The sequence below is a fragment of the Scylla paramamosain genome, chromosome 18, assembly GCF_035594125.1.
Source record: "Scylla paramamosain isolate STU-SP2022 chromosome 18, ASM3559412v1, whole genome shotgun sequence".
NCBI lineage: Eukaryota > Metazoa > Arthropoda > Malacostraca > Decapoda > Portunidae > Scylla > Scylla paramamosain.
The window spans coordinates 22,149,942-22,164,744 of NC_087168.1; the positions used below are offsets into that span (position 1 = coordinate 22,149,942).

At 41.9% G+C, this 14,803-nt stretch overlaps 2 protein-coding genes across 5 annotated transcripts; one reads left to right on the plus strand and one right to left on the minus strand.

The window, feature by feature from the left end:
• The first annotated feature begins 4,346 nt into the window (after positions 1 to 4,346).
• Positions 4,347 to 7,198, plus strand: LOC135109288 (selenocysteine-specific elongation factor-like). 4 transcript variants are annotated; one of them, XM_064020585.1, is made up of 2 exons: positions 4,347 to 4,532; positions 5,244 to 7,198. In XM_064020585.1, the coding sequence occupies exon 2, from the start codon at positions 5,267 to 5,269 to the stop codon at positions 6,929 to 6,931; it is 1,665 nt and encodes a 554-aa protein (XP_063876655.1). In that variant the 5' UTR covers positions 4,347 to 4,532; positions 5,244 to 5,266; the 3' UTR covers positions 6,932 to 7,198. The 4 variants fall into 4 exon arrangements, with proteins under 4 accessions (XP_063876655.1, XP_063876656.1, XP_063876657.1 ...); XM_064020586.1 differs by lacking the exon at positions 4,347 to 4,532 and adding an exon at positions 4,612 to 4,630; XM_064020587.1 differs by lacking the exon at positions 4,347 to 4,532 and adding an exon at positions 4,648 to 4,670.
• Positions 7,199 to 8,096: 898 nt separating this feature from the next.
• Positions 8,097 to 14,803, minus strand: LOC135109287 (sec1 family domain-containing protein 1-like). The gene is made up of 14 exons (XM_064020583.1): positions 14,702 to 14,803; positions 13,389 to 13,551; positions 12,974 to 13,187; positions 12,741 to 12,828; positions 12,472 to 12,561; positions 11,542 to 11,692; positions 10,974 to 11,191; positions 10,651 to 10,869; positions 10,323 to 10,420; positions 9,867 to 10,046; positions 9,612 to 9,740; positions 9,348 to 9,491; positions 8,720 to 8,866; positions 8,097 to 8,512 (listed from the first exon to the last, which is right to left on the minus strand). Exons 1-14 carry the CDS (start codon positions 14,730 to 14,732, stop codon positions 8,483 to 8,485), a joined length of 1,902 nt encoding a protein of 633 aa, XP_063876653.1. The 5' UTR covers positions 14,733 to 14,803; the 3' UTR covers positions 8,097 to 8,482.

Genomic DNA, 14,803 nt, shown 5'->3' on the forward strand with positions numbered 1-14,803 from the left:
AAGTCATCATCAGGTTTGGCCAGGGGAGATTTGGCCTCCATTTAGTCAATATCAGATTTGGCCTGGGGAGATTTGGCCTTTTTGTCATCATCAGGTTTGGCCAGGGGAGATCTGGCCTTTTAGTCATCATCAGGTTTGGCCAGGGGAGATCTGGCCTTTTTGTCATCATCAGGTTTGGCCAGGGGAGATCTGGCCTTTTAGTCATCATCAGGTTTGGCCAGGGGAGATTTGGCCTCCGTTTAGTCAATATCAGGTTTGGCCAGGGGAGATTTGGCCTTTTAGTCATCATCAGGTTTGGCCAGGGGAGATCTGGCCTCCGTTAAGTCATCATCAGGTTTGGCCAGGGGAGATTTGGCCTTTTAGTCATCATCAGGTTTTGCCAGGGGAGATCTGGCCTCCGTTAAGTCATCATCAGGTTTGGCCAGGGGAGATTTGGCCTCCGTTTAGTCAATATCAGGTTTTGGCCAGGGGAGATTTGGCCTCCATTTAGTCAATATCAGGTTTGGCCTATGGAGATTTGGCCTTTTTGTCATCATCAGGTTTGACCAGGGGAGATCTGGCCTTTTAGTCATCATCAGGTTTGGCCAGGGGAGATTTGGCCTCCGTTAAGTCATCATCAGGTTTGGCCAGGGGAGATTTGGCCTAAGTTTAGTCAATATCAGGTTTGGCCAGGGGAGATTTGGCCTTTTTGTCATCATCAGGTATGGCCAGGGGAGATTTGGCCTTTTAGTCATCATCAGGTTTGGCCAGGGGAGATTTGGCCTCCGTTAAGTCATCATCAGGTTTGGCCAGGGGAGATTTGGCCTCCGTTTAGTCAATATCAGGTTTTGGCCAGGGGAGATTTGGCCTCCGTTAAGTCAATATCAGATTTGGCCAGGGGAGATTTGGCCTCTGTTAAGTCATCATCAGGTTTGGCCAGGGGAGATTTGGCCTCTTTGTCATCATCAGGAGATTTGGCCTCCGTTAAGTCAATATCAGGTTTGGCCAGGGGAGATTTGGCCTCCGTTAAGTCATCATCAGGTTTGGCCAGGGGAGATTTTACCTCCATTTAGTCAATATCAGGTTTGGCCAGGGGAGATTTGGCCTCCGTTGTCAATATCAGGTTTGGCCAGGGGAGATTTGGCCTTTTAGTCATCATCAGGTTTGGCCAGGGGAGATTTGGCCTTTTAGTCATCATCAGGTTTGGCCAGGGGAGATTTGGCCTCCGTTAAGTCAATATCAGGTTTGGCCAGGGGAGATTTGGCCTCCGTTTAGTCAATATCAGGTTTGGCCAGGGGAGATCTGGCCTCCGTTTAGTCAATATCAGGTTTGGCCAGGGGAGATTTGGCCTCCATTTAGACAATATCAAGTTTGGCCAAGGGAGATTTGGCCTTTTAGTCATCATCAGGTTCGGCCAGGGGAGATCTGGCCTCCGTTAAGTCATCATCAGGTTTGGCCAGGGGAGATTTGGCCTCCGTTTAGTCAATATCAGTTTTGGCCTATGGAGATTTGGCCTTTTTGTCATCATCAGGTTTGGCCAGGGGAGATCTGGCCTTTTAGTCATCATCAGGTTTGGCCAGGGGAGATTTGGCCTCCGTTAAGTCATCATCAGGTTTGGCCAGGGGAGATTTGGCCTCCGTTTAGTCAATATCAGGTTTTGGCCAGGGGAGATTTGGCCTAAGTTTAGTCAATATCAGGTTTGGCCAGGGGAGATTTGGCCTTTTTGTCATCATCAGGTATGGCCAGGGGAGATTTGGCCTTTTAGTCATCATCAGGTTTGGCCAGGGGAGATTTGGCCTCCGTTAAGTCATCATCAGGTTTGGCCAGGGGAGATTTGGCCTCCGTTTAGTCAATATCATGTGTGGCCAGGGGAGATTTGGCCTCCGTTAAGTCATCATCAATGTTTAGTCGCCATCAGGTTGGTGGCTTGGCAGGCAGGATGCTCCAACACGGGAGCGTGGCACTGCCCCTGTGGTACTTTGCTCTTCTTGGCGCGCCAGAGGCGGGCCTGCTCCCGGCCCTTCCGGGCGGCCTCGGCTCTGCACCGGGCCACTTGCTTCTGCACTTCGGTGAGCTGCTGGGTCTTGCTGTAGTCAAATCGTTCTCCGTAAAGTACCATTTTTAATCTTGATTGTTTTATTTAATGATCGAAAAGACAACTGAAATGGCAAAGTGTGAAAAAATTAAGAAAGAGGATGAAAAGATAGTGAAGAGAATAAAAGATAAGGGAAAGTATAAACACAGCAAGATAACAAAATGAAAAGCACTAAACGAACACAACCAAGAAAACAATGTCAATCAAATCAAACAATAATACGAAAGACTGAAAAAAAAAACACTTACGTGAACTGTGAAAATAATAACAAATCTTAACTATAAGGATCTCACGAAGACACTGAAAGAAACACAGCCCCTCAGAAAACATCCCGCTGTGTGTTGAGGGAAGGAAACGGAGAGGAGGGAGTAAACAACGTCAATTCCCGATGAGATGACGAAAACACGCTTGGTAAAAAAGACACGCACATCACAAATAGGCTTCCGGCGTCTTTGGGTCTCGTCCTCCTTCGATCACCCGCCATCAAGCGCCTTCCTTAATCGGATTTTGAATTTCTGGCGCGACCTTTGAATCCTTAGGGAAGGAAATAAGTGTGCTGCATCAAGATCAAGAGCAGAGACAATACAGGGCAAGGGTGTGTGGCAAGGTAGAGGCTAACAACGCTCCGTCATGTCAATAGAGAGAGAGAGAGAGAGAGAGTCCCCTGGTGTAGGAGTCGCCATGATGATTTTAAAATTTTTGAGTGAAGGGTGTGTGTTATTAGGTGCTTGTAGTTTTGTGTGGAGGAAGAGAGTTGTCTTTAGAGGGCAGGCTGTGACTGCCCCCTTGTGTTGTGAGACACAAAGGGAAACGTTCAGTGAGGTCACAGCTGGGTTTAATGATATGTTCACAGCACCCCCTGAACAGTGCTTTAGACCTCACTGGGAGTAATTATCGTTTCGGCAGGTGTCTACTGCCTCCTCCTTTATGCAGATGACGTAGTTGTTATGAATGAATCGGCAGATGAGCTTCAAAATTTGTTGGATGTGGTGGATGGCTATGGTAAAGACTTTCGAGTAAGGTTTAGCAGTGAGAAAAGCAAAGTAATGATTGTGAATAGGTCAGAGGATGAAAGTAATGTGGTATGGAGACTTGGAGAGAATGAGTTGAGACAGATGCAAGAATACAAGTACTTAGGGATGTGAATGAGTCCTAGTGGGTGTGCAAAGGCAAAGAATGAAAAGATAAGTCTGGTAAACCAGTGGGTAGGTCGATTGGGAAGCGCGGCAAGGATGAGAGCAAGTAAGTGTGATGTGTTGAGAGAAGTGTGGAAGAGTGTGGCTGTGCCATGTATAATGTATGGTATGGATGTGATTGCATAGAATAAAAGTGAAATTGATAAGTTAGAAGTGGGCCAGAATAAAGTAGCAAGGATGGCACTGAGTGCACCGAGGTGCACAGCAGTTGAAGCCTTGAGAGGTGACATGGGATGGAGCACCTTTAGAGAAAGACTCACAAAAGCCACACTTAGGTACAAGATTAGGCTTGAGAGAATGGATGATGCAAGAATAGCAAGGAAGGTGTACCTGTGGAATGAAAGTGGAAGCAAATGGAGGAAGAGATGCATGAAAATGACAGACAGGAATGGATTGCAAGTTGTGTGGGCGATAAGAATGGCAGGGAGGAATCAAAATGAGCGTGAATGGATGGTAACAAGAGGAGGCAGAGTGGGAGCCGAATGGGATGTGAGAAAATGGAAGAATGAGATAGACAAAGAAGTGAAATGTGTGGGACTGAATGAATGGAAGAATGAAATGGAAAGAAAGAAGACCCTGGAATGGTACAAGGAGAAAGAGACCCCGAGTTATGAAAGGTGGTATGATGGAAGCCTGGGCGGTGATCTTCTCTTCAGAGCGAGGGCACAGTGTATGGATGTGAATGCAAGGAGTTACAGGTGGTCTGAGTCCCGCAGCAAAGTGTGCCAGATGTGTGACATGGGAGAGGATGAGACGGTGGAACATGTGGTGCTGGAGTGTGTGAAGTATGCCAGAGACAGGAATGAGATGATGCAAGTGATACTGACTGAGTTAGGGTATGATAGGAATGAAAGAGTGGAGAAGACAGGAAAGGAATGGATGGTGTTGTTGCTGGGACTGTGTAGAGAGGCGAATGAAAGGATGATTGAGGCGGTGAAAGAGTTTCTGGAGAGAATGTGGCGTGCCAGATGTATGAACAATTAGGATAGAGGATGCTGTTTGTTTCTTTTTTTTTTTTTCTTTTCCCCTCTACAGGAGTTGCCGATCTAAAGGCCTGGCTCAGGAGTGATCCTGTGCCACCTGTACCAACAAGATCAAGATCAGAGGCACCGTTATGAAGGCAGGACTGGGACACATCATCACAACAATCATAACAATCCTCCAAACACGAGATCACGGTCTTGCAATTGTCAGATGAGCCTATACATTTAGTTAATGGTATTCAGAGACAGCACCTCCTGCCTTGCCGACTAACAGCATAGGTAAATAACTGTTATATCTGTTGCCAGTAATGCTGGTTCATGTGTGGTTATCATGGTGACAATGTAGCATGTGAAGTAAGGTGCCCTACAAATATTGGGTAATTGGCATCTATCTTAATGGTGGTTCAGTGACTAGTTGTATGCGGACGTATGAGTGGATGGATAGATGGATGGGTGGATGGATGAGTGGATAGATGGATGTATGGGTAGGTGTATAAGTTGATGGATGGGTGGAGGATGTATGACCAGGTTAATGAATGGATAGATGGATAGGCGTATGATTGGATGGGTGAGTGGATAGGTGGACGGGCGCATGAGTGGATGGATAGATGGACAGGCGTATGAGTGAATGGATGAGTGGATAGGTGGACAGACATATGAGTGGATGGATGAATGGATGAGCGGATGGATAGATGGATGGATGGATGGATGTATGAGTGGATGGATGATGGATAGATGGATGGAATGATGAGTGGATAGATGGGTGCAGATCATGGTAACATGGCATTGGGTGGGTGGCAGGAGGGGTGTTTCCTGCCAGTTGATTGGGTGTGGGAGGAGGCAGGAAATGGGGGGGAGCTGGTGGGAGAGAGGGGGGAGTCTCAGCCAATCATGCATTTGTTTAACTCTAGCTTAAAATATAATCACAGCATCAATTTACATCTTAACCATCCCATCCTGTTAAAGTATATTTATATATTTTTCTTTCAGGATACACTGCTCATAGTTCTGCAATGGCTGGAAAAACTCTGAACTTCAACGTTGGAGTGCTGGGACACGTGGACAGTGGCAAGACTTCCCTCGCCAAGGCCCTGAGCACTGTCGCCAGCACTGCGTGTTTTGACAAGAACCCTCAGTCCAAGGAGAGGGGCATTACCATTGACTTGGGCTTCAGTTCCTTTGTGGTGGAGGCACCTGAGCATGTACAAGCTGGTGGATATGAGAAGCTACAATTCACACTGGTGGACTGCCCAGGTCATGCCTCTCTCATCAGGACTATCATTGGAGGAGCTCAGATAATTGATGCCATGATGTTGATAGTGGATATAACCAAAGGCATCCAGACTCAGACTGCAGAATGTCTTGTCATTGGTGAGATTCTGTGTGATAACCTTCTTGTGGTTTTTAACAAAGTGGACTTGATACCCCAACAGAAACAAAAGGCTACTATTGAGAAAATGACAAAAAGGATCCTGCTCACTCTTCAAAAGACAAAATTTGCTAACTCAAAAATCATTGCTGTATCAGCCAAACCAGGAGGTGCAGAGGCATCTGATGAAAGCCCCATTGGAGTGGAAGAGCTTATAAAGGCAATGCAGGAATCCTCATACATTCCAAAAAGAGACTCTCTGGGCCCCTTCCTGTTTTCAGTTGATCATTGCTTTAGCATCAGAGGACAGGGCACAATCATGACAGGAACTGTGCTTCAAGGCATGGTGACTGTTAATGATACCATAGAGATTCCCAGCCTAAAGGTGACAAAAAAAGTGAAGTCAATGCAGATGTTCCGACAGCCGGTGGAGAAAGTGTCACAGGGGGACCGTGTAGGCATCTGCGTAACACAGTTCGACCCAAAGCTGCTGGAGAGAGGTTTGGTGGGCAGTCCAGGTGTTATCAAGACAGCTTTTGGGGTTCTTGCCCGAGTCTCCAAGATTTCATATTATAAACTTCCAATTGAAACTAAAGCAAAGTTTCATATTAGTATTGGTCATGAGACAGTCATGGCAAGGGCATCATTTTTTCACACAGAAAACCAAGAAAGTGCAGGAGAAACATTTGACTTCAACTGCACATATAAGCACCAGCAAGAGCTCTTTGCACCAAAGCATGAGGATGGTACCACCTCTCACCAGTTTGCTCTCCTTCAGTTTGAAAAGCCAATTCAGATTACTCCTAATTCCTCTTTGATAGGCTCAAAGCTAGACATGGATGTGCACACTAACATGTGTCGTCTTGCATTCAAAGGAGAGCTCCTGGAAATATTCACTGAAAAGAATTATCAAGAGACTCAGCTGGAAAGAATCAAGGTCTATAAAAACAAAAGCAAGGAAGGACTGGTGGAGCGAATGGCTAATGAGAATGAAATCATTGTCAAAAACCTGCTCAAGAAAGACACTAATAGCCAGCTCTTTGTTGGTTTGAAGGTAAAGCTCTCCACAGGTGAAGAAGGGATAATTGATGGAACATTTGGGCAAGGAGGCAAGGTGAAAGTAAGAATTAGTAGTGGCCTTCAAGACACCACAAAGGTCCTTCTGCAAAAACTCTCAGCTGGAAAAAAGAAAGGCAAGAGTGGCCAGGAAAACCAACCTTCCCCTGATAACAGTTCAGAACCTGTGAAAGTTATCCTCAATTTTAAGAAATATGTATTTAGCAACAGTAAAAAAATAGTGCAAACTTGATTACCCATGTATGTGTACCTAGATTATTTTGTATGCTGTGTGATCTTTTCATGTTCCTTGTGATAACTGAATATGTGACCCATTTTTGTTGTTGTTTGTAAAGCTATTGTGAAGTTTTTGACAAAGTTTTGATACCTTTCATTGCTAAATAAATTGGCTGGGTGAAATAATTAAATGTGGCTTTAATATGATACTTCATCTAATGATATTCTTGCATCAGATACAGCATTTATACTTGATGTAACTGTAATAAAACTGCAATTGGTACCTAAGGTATTTCCTGTACCATGTGTGACTGTTTGTTAGTTTCTTGGCAGATAATTGACAAGACAAATTCAAAGTGTTGATAAGACAATGCCAAAATAAAACATGAATATTGATCACTTGCACACACACACACACACACACACACACACACACACACAAAGCAAGAAAAAATAAAGGGTACAAGTAAAAGATAAAAAGCATCAGACAGTTCCATAATTACTAACCAGTCAATTACAGACACATAACAACCATAATGTGTTCAATTCTAGTTGACAGACTTTTTTAGAACTACACAAGACAAAGGAAAGATATACTTGAAGCAACAGAAAAATTTTCTTCACAGTACACATGAATAGATAGGAATGAGCTTTTTCCTTTCTGTTTATGTCTCCCATCTGTCCTCTGGTCTCAAAGGCTTTTCATGCTTTCTTTGGTATCTGAAGCCATTCATTGTATGGGCATGAGAGAGAGAGAGAGAGAGAGAGATACACTTTACAGGTAACTGCTTTCATTTGTCTTCACCCATGAATGTACAGCTCTCTTTCTCTCTGTCACACCAACACAGCACTCATCTCCATCACTCCTCTCATTGCTATCATCACCATCTGTCCAAGGATCTTCATGATTTTCTAATATTTCAGTTAAATTTTCTACATCAAGATTATCTCCCTTCCTCCTTCTACATGTATTGTGACTAACTTCCCCTCATGCACTCACATACATTCTCTCTCTCTCTCTCTCTCTCTCTCTCTCTCTCTCTCTCTCTCTCTCTCTCTCTCTCTCTCTCTCTCTCTCTCTCTTTCAGGATCTTACAACCTTATTAGTAAACTAAGATTCTTCACTAAGCAACTTACTCTATTGCAATGTTCAAATCTAGCATAGGAGAAAGGAGAAGGCATTTACAGTTTTAAACAATCATTAAAGCATGATTTATTAATTATATTGAATACAAACAAGAAAATATGAATAAATATCTATATTTTAATAATATCCAATAACCTAATATATCATATAAACTGAAGATTAACAGTACTAAATAAATGTGGGAATCATTTTGGAATAATTTGTTTGTATGTGTGTGTGTGTGTGTGTGTGTATGTGTTTGGTAATTCATAATGTATTACACATAAAGGATTTGAGTTTAGCTTATGATATGTGTGTGTGTGTGTGTGTGTGTGTGTGTGTGTGTGTGTGTGTGTGTGTGTGTGTGTGTGTGTGTGTGTGTGTGTGTGTGTAAAGTACAATGTATAAATTCAACTCACTCACTCAGTCCCTTTAATCTCTTCAGGAGATTTCTCCACCAAGTTTTGTCAGCTGTAATTTACAAAAAAAAAATGTTAAATGGTAAATAAAAAGAAAAGAAAAGTGAGAGAGAAAAAAGACATCTTTTTTACAGACCATCTCATACATCTAAAATAATTTCAGAACTAACTTTGACCCCCTCTAGAGTCTTAAGTCCATACTCCCCTATAGCTTACCACAGTATCTCTGAAGTGCAGGTGCAACACTTAACTAACTCACCTGATCAAGGAACTGCTCTGGGTTGACCACATCAGTACAGCCGTATATTATTCTCTTGTTACTGGTCCCAGATTTCTTCTTTGCGTAGCTCACCAAGTTTCCATACTCCATGTAGTTTCCACCTCCTACTACCATCACCACTGCTTCCTGCAACAAATACACAACACCCGATAAGTGTTAGATTTCTTGTGAGCAGAATATTCTATTGTAAACATTAACATTGTTGTTTTTGTGATAAATTTTACATCTCATTCATAACAAGGTGGTGGACAGGACTCAAGACAGCAGGATAGCCAGCACACAAAGTACAGTCCCCTCCACTTCCATATCCACCATTTAGTATTGCCAGCGTGTGAATCGAATGCTGTGAACTGCTTGCTTCTGCTTGTATCCAAAATAAATCCCACCAATCCTCCCACCACCCTCCCACTTACTCATGCTGGCTGGAATGTACTGAATCATGTGGGGTGGTTTACAGCAGGCAATTCACATACCGGCAATGTTGAGCAATAAACATGGAAGTGGAGGAGACTGTACATATAGATACATTAGTACATTCTAAATCCAGTACTCCATTTCCATATCCAGTCTGCTGCAATGTTTCATCTAATGGCAGACTTAACAGCACCTGGAATGGAGTGCGGGTGCGAGGGACGGCTCCTGAGGTGTCTCCAGGCCGCAGCAGCTTTGGGTCAAAGTATCGGTACTCCTTCTCCTCCTCACTGTTTTTGAGTTCCATTAGATGATCGACTATTCTTGTAAGTGGAAGTTTCTGTGGACAAAATATAACAGTCATGTTTGAATGATGAAGACTATTCCTTAAAACTTCAATAATTTTGTCTTTATAGAATAGTTATGTGTCAGAAGCTGTAGTCTTGCAATCCATACTTACATTTTCCTTGAGTACAAAATTGACCCCTTCCACTACTAAGGCTGATCCTTGATTCATAAGTTTGGAGAACATGGAGACAGTCTTGGCCACTCCTCCTGTATATTCTGACATACCTCCACCAGCTGTCATCTGTTGGCAAAATTTTAGTTATTTGTCTGAAGCCAAGCAGGATTCATTTTAAAAAATCTGAAGCAAGTTTTAGCAAACATATGATGGAAAAATGAACAGTAAATGTGAATCTGCATGTCACACCACCTTCATCAGAGACTTCCAGCGTTTGAGGTACAGGAGAGCTTTTGTATCTGCATCTGCCTCAACTAAGGCAGTGGCATAGTCATTGAACTCAGCATCTGTCATGTTGGCTGCACAGAGGTACATGATGAGGAAAATTCTCATTTTGTCCTGAGGACTCCCACATTCTGGATCTTTAATAATCTGCAGAAGGAAGGAGTTATACACTGAAACACTAACTGAGATCAAAGTCTTCCATTACACACACATATATATATATATATATATATATATATATATATATATATATATATATATATATATATATATATATATATATATATATATATATATATATATATATATATATATATATATATATAACTGACATATGTGTTCTTTAACTCAAAACTTCATAATGCAAATATACCTTTTCAAATAGATATAAATATTTACTTCAAATTCATGAAAATACCTCACCTCAAGCAAAGGTCGTTCCAGGGTAGCTCGGCCCATTATTTTTTCTTCTGTCTCAAAGAAAACATCCAGCTTTCGGGACTTGATGCTGTTTAGTAATGCTGTTATGAAGAAGATGAAGCACAATATTTAGTACAAATAACTAACTTTCATTTCAGTATGCCAGCTTACTCAAAAGTTATATATTCATAGCACATAGTGAATGCTGCGCTTCCCTCAAATGAGCTGAAATCCTGTCCTGCAGATTAACAAGAAAGCATGAGTCACCAAGTTACAAATCCATCAACTCTTATATACAAATAAACTCCATTATGAATTACTTTTAACTTACCCATAGCAATGCTCATGTGCTTATCAATTTCTGTCTTTTTCTTTATCAACTCTGGCAGGGAAGTGATGGCAGATGTTAACTTTGCAGTATTGTCACTCAAAAGATCAATGGCATCATCTCCAGGCAGATCAGCTTTTAGTCCCTTAATATGAGACTCTGCTTTCTTGTACTCTTCCAACTCTGCCTCTACTGCTGCTGCAACATCTGGGAAGGCACTCCCTAATGGAAGGAGAAAAACAGGAAAGTATAAATTTCTATATAAAATTGCATTTCCACCTCTCTGGTGGTCTATTCTAATATAACAAAACTGCATCTACAAATACCTTTATGAGTGGCCCAAAAGTTATCCATGTCATTCAGATCATATTCCTTTGTCTTGGAGCGTGCAGTGGGATGAGCTTGGTCCTGTTCAACCAGGGTGATGCGGTTGAGGCTGAGGTTGAGCACATCGTGGGTAAGAGCCTGGTATGTCCATGTGTGGTGAAGAGGTGTTGCCAGATCCACATTACGATCAACCAGAACCAACAGCGGCCTCTGAAAACTATCCAAAAAGTTGAACTCCAGTGAATTATGACATAATTAATGTCAGAATTCTGATTTATATTGATTATTTACCCAAATATGTCAAGATGCAGGAGGAGAGGGATGAGGAGGAGGAGAAAGGAGAATTAATGTGAATGATTCTATTTCACAGACTAAGCATCATGGATATGGTGCTGATAAGATGAGACTTTTTAGTAGCCATAAATTTTCAACTATTAGTCAAGACACCTGTGACATGGAGTGTGCACAGCACTGACACCGAAACCTAGAGTTCTTGTGGTGCTGAGCCCTAGAATTGACTGATAATACCCACACACAGCAAGAACAATGATGCAAAAAAACCTGTACCTCAGTTGACCTGCAGCAAAAGTGTCTGTTCCAAGTCCAGTGAAGAAGGAGTTACGCGTGTCCCTTAGGTTCTCTCGCAACTTTTTGTCCAGACGTTCACCAACACTTTCTGCTGCATTTCCCCGCTGACACCGAATGATTGGCACCTGACCTGTGACATGCACCTGTCAGCACTCAGGGGTTATGAACAACTACATGGCTGGAAATCTAAATAACCTTGTTGATTTCTGAATATGAGAAAGGGATGAGCAAAAGTTTCAAAACAAAGAGCAAACTTGGTATTGTTCAATGCCTCAAAAAATCAATTCCTCTATCAACTCAACAAACCTTCCAGACAACTATCTCCTCTTCTTCAATGACACTCAACTGTCCCCCTTTACTACACTGAACATCCTCGATCTTTCCTTTACTTATAATCTGAACTGGAAACTTCACGTCTCATCTCTAGCTAAAACAGCTTCTATGAAGTTAGGCATTCTGAGACGTCTCCGCCAGTTTTTCTCACCATATCTAGCTGTCTTCTACCGCTATTTTCACGCTAACTGCTCTTCTGATCTTGCTAACTGCATGCCTCCCCTCCTCCCACAGCCTCGCTGCACAAGACTTTCTTCTTTCTCTCACCCCTATTCTGTCCACCTCTCTAATGCAAGAGTTAACCAGTATTCTCAATCATTCAACCTTTTCTCTGGTAAACTCTGGAACTCCCTGCCTGCTTCTGTATTTCCACCTTCCTATGACTTGAATTACTTCAAGAGGGAGCTTTCAAGACACTTATCCTTCAATTTTTGACTACTGCTTTGGACCCTTTTATGGGAGTGGCATTTCAATGGACATTTTTTTTAATTGGATTTTTGTTGCCCTTGGCCAGTGTCCCTCCTACATAAAAAAAAAAAAAAAAAAAAAGGAAAAGGAAAAGCCAGTGCTACTCACCCAAATTCACAAAGACTGAAAACAGACTATCAACAATTGAGTCCATGATGATGTCAATATCAGAGTCCTTCACATCACCACGGTTGACAGCTGCAAAATCAAATACATTAATATCTTACAACAAAAAAAAATAATAATACAAGCACACACACAATTTATAAAACAAGAAAATTAAAAATATCAATCTACTTCAACATCCATTTACACTTCCCTTTCACAACTTAATTCCTACAAAAACGAGGGATGCTACTTGAACCAAAGCTACTCACCATAGTAAGAAAGAGCTTCTGAGCCTTGATGTTTTAGTGTGAACATATCTTCTTCCAGGCTGATGAAGTTCACATACTGATCATACACCTGTGGACAAAGAGATGACATGAATTAACATACAAACACAACATATGGCCTGAAAAATGTAACATAATTTCGGACACTTCTCAAAGCTGTTCAAAATGTTAATGGAGGGATTACTTCAAGCATTCAACTTCAACTCCTCCTTCACCTTCTTTATGCTGGCCTGGCATCCAGCCTGCAGTGCTGCTAGTGCCAGATCCTCCATCTTCTGTCGGCTTATGGGGGAGATGAAGTTGAGATAGTAAGAGGAATAAAGTCCGTCATTAAAGTCCTGGCCAATCCTGATCAGATTCTCTTCAGTAGGCTGACAGAAGTATATGGCTGGCACATCTGGCACTTCCCCCCTCTCACTATGCAGGAGCCTGGGGAAGGAGCACCAAATAAGGATATAACCCACACACACACACACACACACACACACACAGACACACATCTTCAATTATATATGTCAGAAACAAACTAAGTTAGAGCTAAGACGTCAAAATAAGCTTTTTAGAATATTACTTTAATTCTATGTGCTTTCATCATTCACAACCTCAGACTAAGTATCAGTAACAACTCACATGTGCAGCGTGACACCCATCTCTCTAAGTTCCTTGACAGAGAGGAGTGGGGAGATAATGTCCTGGCCATGCTTGTCATATATGAGCACTGAGAAGGTTGTCTCGCTGGCCACTGAGGTGCTTCCCGTGGCAGCGTTCAGGTTTATCATACGCCGCAGAGAGGCTGCAGAAATACACATTCAGGATGATATATAGACAAAGGTTATATGGATTATGGGAATAACCTTAGCTTAATTTTCTGGCACGTACCACTTATTTCTCAGCATGAGGCTTTTTTTAAATCATGGTCTACACAATGAAAGGATCAACAGTGAAATTAATGAACTGAATGAATCTAAACCTAACCTAACATTAGCCCTCAGCCCTCAGATGAAGACACTGTTAGTTCAATACTATCCACTTTCACCTTTAGAGACACCCCCAAAACAGCAATGAAGGGATCAGCAGTGAAGTTAATGAAGTGAATGAATCTAAACCTAACTTAACCGAGCTCTCACATGAAGATACTGATGTTATTTCAATATCATCCAATGTTACCTTTAGAAACATCCCCTGCCCCTAATATCCCTCTTATCTTTCCCTATCCTTACAAATCTTTATGCCTAGTGAGGATGCAGGATTTTCAGATAATTGGGGGGAGGGAGAAAAACAGAAATTTGGCTTCTGAACTGCATATAACCTAACATTTCATGATGTCCGCAAAGTAGCATTGGTCCTGGTGATAATAACTCTTCTATCATGTGTTGTTACCCAAGAACATAAAAAAATACATAAGGAAAGATGCTAATGACCGTGTAAGGAGGAAGCCACTACTGAGGTGATAATGCTGCATTCCTACATATGAGACTAACCAGTATCTAAACAGCAAGATATGTCAATAATAGTGCAGATGGATATGATAATTCTTCTGTCATGTGCTTTATATAAGAACAAACTATATAAAAAGAACACTGCATATAAGAACACATAATTATATGCTAATAAATACAATAAGATGTTACTAATGATTGCCTGAGAAGAAAGTTACTGACCAACTGATAACACCACGCCCCTACAAGTAGGATTTACCGATACCTATTAGGCAAGGTATATCAATACATACATCTAACCCCGAAATATACAACTTAGGGAAGTAACATATGAATAATAATAATAATAATAATAATAAATTTTGAGAACTAAAAACGTCTGAAACCTCAGCTGGATTCACCTAAGCACGGCTGAAATATATTAAGGCATAAAATTGAAAGCTGCTTCACCCTCTTGAGGCTTAAATGTGTAAATTAAAACATGGGACATAGGTTATAAATTACCTATCTGTTTTTCCCTAAGAGACGAGGCCATTGTTTGTTGACGTGGAGGCGGCGACCGTCTCCACCCAGGGACGGTGTGGAACAGTCAGGGAGGCGCTGCCG